The sequence below is a fragment of the Crocuta crocuta genome, unplaced genomic scaffold, assembly GCF_008692635.1.
Source record: "Crocuta crocuta isolate KB4526 unplaced genomic scaffold, BGI_CrCroc_1.0 scaffold2088, whole genome shotgun sequence".
Lineage (NCBI taxonomy): Eukaryota > Metazoa > Chordata > Mammalia > Carnivora > Hyaenidae > Crocuta > Crocuta crocuta.
Genome location: NW_027527892.1, coordinates 123,811 through 127,813, shown reverse-complemented (window position 1 = coordinate 127,813; position 4,003 = coordinate 123,811). Strand labels below are relative to the sequence as shown.

The window sequence follows — 4,003 nt, the reverse complement described above, 5'->3', positions numbered from 1 at the left end:
AGCGGATTACAAGGACATGAACTGGTATTTCATAGTTTCTTATAAAAAGCAGATAGATTTACTTTTTTGTTAGAATATTAAAAGTAACTTCTTTAAATTATAAATGTTAAATTTTGGAGATACAATATAATTATATCCCATTGTGGTTTATATTTGTTTCTATGGCTGCAGAATGAAAAATTTCTACTTTATATTAAAATCTGTTTATGATAAAGAGACATCAATTTTAAGCTACAAAAGCTAAATTCACTAATAATATTTTCATGGAGACATACACTACAACTTGAATGTATCAAAGTAAAGCACTTCTATGTATTATGCATTTATAAAAATTCTTACAAATAAGTAAAAAATATGTATTTTTCAATATTCTCTTCTTACAGATAAGATACAAAACAAAAATTATATTCAATATTTAACTTTAAAAGTGATCACAATTGGGGTGCCTTGGTGGCTCAGTCAGTTAAGTGTCTGACTTCGGCTCAGGTCATGATCTCACAGTTCGTGGGTTCGAGTCCCGTGTGGGGCTCTGTGCTGACAGCTAGCTCACAGCCTGGAGCCTGCTTCAGACTCTGTACCTCCCTCTCTCTGACCCTCCCCTGCTCATGTTGTCTCTTTTTCTCTTAGAAATAAAAAATAAAACCTTAAAAAAAAGACAGAGAATGCAAATAATGTTTTAAAAGACAGGACACTGAAATTTAGAAATGAGAAGTTTCTTTACAGCTCTTTTTACCTATATGTCATTACTTTCCTTCTTTACTGGTGAGGAAAATAACAAATGACTGCAAATTAACCATTTTCTTACAAACCTTGACATAGGTAAAATTGTTCTTTCTTCGTGATAATCACTGTCACATTCATTTATGTATTCCCTTAAAACAGTTAATACCCGAACCATTCGAATGGCTTCTTGTCTTGCACAATTGATACTGTCTTCATCACCATCCAAAACACACAATGTATCATATGAGGCTTTCAAACGATCAAAGCAAGACTGGATGAAGTCTTCATGGATAACAACCTATATATAACAGACCAAAGAAAGATGGTTTAGGTAGCTTCACAATCAAATATGACAACAATCTAGTTAAATAAAGAAAATTTCAACTTGTTATCAATTATGTATCTACCCACCAATAATACACAAAAGAAAGCTCACAATAAGAAAACAAGCAATTAAACCAATTAATGAAACAACCACAACAAAAAACCCTGGGACTAAGTGTCAAATATCAAATAAGTCAAATATTTAGCTATCTCAACAATAAATAGTTTTATTCAAGATAATGCTAACCACCTCAGTGTAATTACTAAGCCAATACTCTTTGAGTTAGTATTTTATAAGGGCCAAATGTGGATTAAATACTTAAAATATTTTGACAGTAGCTAAAAAATTAATTTCCACTTTTAAATTTAAAAAGAATACTTTTGACCTAGGTGGTGAAAGTTTTTATGCACTTAAAACCTCACCTGATTGACCTGTAACCTGGGGCCAAGGTTTGTGTATATCTCTTTAAGGAGATCTATAGCTCTGTTAGCAATGTCGTCATTACTCTGAATCACAACCTAGATAAAAAAATTAGAGTATTGGTAACATTAAAAAGTATTTTATCTGGCACTTAAATGATGTAATATTAAATCAACCTAAAAATTAAGGATTAATATATACAATGTGCAGGCACTCTGAAGAGTCAAATATATATACATGCACACACACACACCTAACATATATCACATGATATATATTCTCCTCCCCCTCTTCAGATAAAATATATTTTAATCAGGATTACTTAAATCTGCAATTTCGTAGACAAGTGTGAGATTTTCAAGGAGTATTTCAATTGGCATTACTAATTTTAAACTGTGAAGACCTTTGACTTTAATAAAAAACCACAGCAAATCTTAGTCTACTTTCTAAGTAGACTACAAAAAAATACAAGTCACAACAAAAAGTCAATATAATAAAATATATAATGGAAGCTGAAATATGTAACAATATGAACAGGTTACATTTAAGATGACAACAAGATTACACTATCAAAATTTAAATGTTAACCTTAAATAGAAAACAGCTAAAATTTTCTCTTCCAGGTTCTTAAACACATAAAAACTTAAACAGTGTAAATAAAGGTATTAAGACACAATTCTTCTATAATAATAGTTCTCTCTTGTCTCCATTTTTCATCTTGGCCTTAAATATATAGTAAGCCTGAACACCTAACTTAAGTACAAGAGATAATAACTTTCATGAAGAAGAGATGAAAAATGTGTACGTAGACAATAGATAGCACTTTTGTATGCATGTGAAAAGATTCTAAGCCAAATAAAAACACCGGTGGCAGATGAAAAAAGAAAAAAAAACGAGGGGAAAAAACCACAGATCACTGGCAAACGAAAGTGATACCAAGAAGATAATGATGAACAGTCTCTCCCCCCAGATTTCTATAATAAACATCAAAGCAGAATCAATATATATAACTTACAAGTAAAATTATGATGTCCTTAAGTATATTAAAAACAATGTCAAGTACAATGTTTGCAAACAAGAGTTCCTGCTTCTCACTTACCCTCCAGAGGTAGTCTAATCCTATTAGTTCCAAATCATCCATCATATAGGCTCTTCTTTTTGCTACTAATTTCCCTTCACGACAATTAACTGCTTTGAAGAATCGTTCAAAACATCTCATTCCATTTTCAGTCAACAACAAGGGATCAAGCTGAAGTACATTACTTTCAAAGAAGTCCTTATTAATGTCAGGATCTAAGTCTGGTTCATCCCCCATTAACTTGGAATACCACTTAAAACAGGCTTCACGATCACAAATGTAAACTGCATTCTCTGCTAAGCACTTCCATATTTGTTTTGCCTGAGGAGCACAGAGCCACAGTTGGCCATCCTTCAATAAAAATCTTGGAAAAATTTTAAAAGATAAGTAATTAGGTCTATGTAAACCTCATACACAATTTATTTCAATATGCCTGATGCTGTATTTATCATAAATAAATTTTAACTATAGCTTAAAGAGGTATTCTTTCAAAGGAACTTATTCCTTATATTGTATCCACTAGTAAAAAAAATTACATATTCATCTATTTGACAAGCATATGTTTATGAGATGATATGCACAGAATCTTGTTAATTCTGTGACTATTAAAGTCACTGTCATATCAATTTGGTATATTTTAAAACTGTTAAATGTAGCTATGGGATGATCTGAAAACAGACTATCAATCTAAACATTTCCCAATACATTATTACATGGCTCAATAACAGAAGTATATAGTATGTAATAAATACTCCAAAGAGAAAATTCCCCAAGATTAATATATATGAAAATAACAAATGCAATCAATTTTATGAAAAACTGAGTCTTAAGTATTTTTTCTTACAANCATCTTGAATCTGTTTAGTGTCTTATATTTTGAAGTATAAAAATATGTAATGAATCAATTATTATTTCTAACATAAAAAATAATTTTAAATATAATGAACACATAGAAATGTTATATTAATAAAAAGTTAATACTTTTTATATGGGAAAGTATTTAGCTGCAGCAAGGTAGAACAGCCATAAAAAGACAGCTACAATGAATATCAACATTATTACATTTCTTATCTTTGCCTTACCGCGAACAGCACTAATTTGCTTAAAACCAACCTGAGGAAGTTAAGACGTTCTTGGACTTCTTGAACATGACTGTACCTACTTCCAAGTCTCACAGTTTGTGGGTCATAGTCTTCATTGTCTGCAAATTAACAAAAATTATGCATAATATGTATGCATCCAAATCAGCATTAATCTTAAGGAATTTATAAAGTCAAGAATCACTTTATCATTATGAGGTAACCTATAATAGTTATATTTACACATTCTCAATTTTCCCCACAAAAAGAAATATTTTACATAGCCAAAGGAAAATACAATCTGCTAAATATGCAACTAAAAATTTTCAGCACAACTCTCTCTTTCCCTCTTAATACATACTAATTAAATTTGTGGAT

General features: G+C 30.5%; 1 protein-coding gene across 1 annotated transcript in view; it reads right to left on the bottom strand.

Annotated features, from left to right (window-relative positions):
* LOC144245678 (ubiquitin carboxyl-terminal hydrolase 9X-like) overlaps positions 1 to 4,003 on the bottom strand; it is a 137,960-nt gene that overhangs the window by 101,106 nt on the left and 32,851 nt on the right. The window contains 4 exon segments of the mRNA XM_077781009.1: positions 806 to 1,021; positions 1,471 to 1,566; positions 2,568 to 2,910; positions 3,660 to 3,747. Of these exon segments, the coding sequence (XP_077637135.1) occupies positions 806 to 1,021; positions 1,471 to 1,566; positions 2,568 to 2,910; positions 3,660 to 3,747 (743 nt within the window).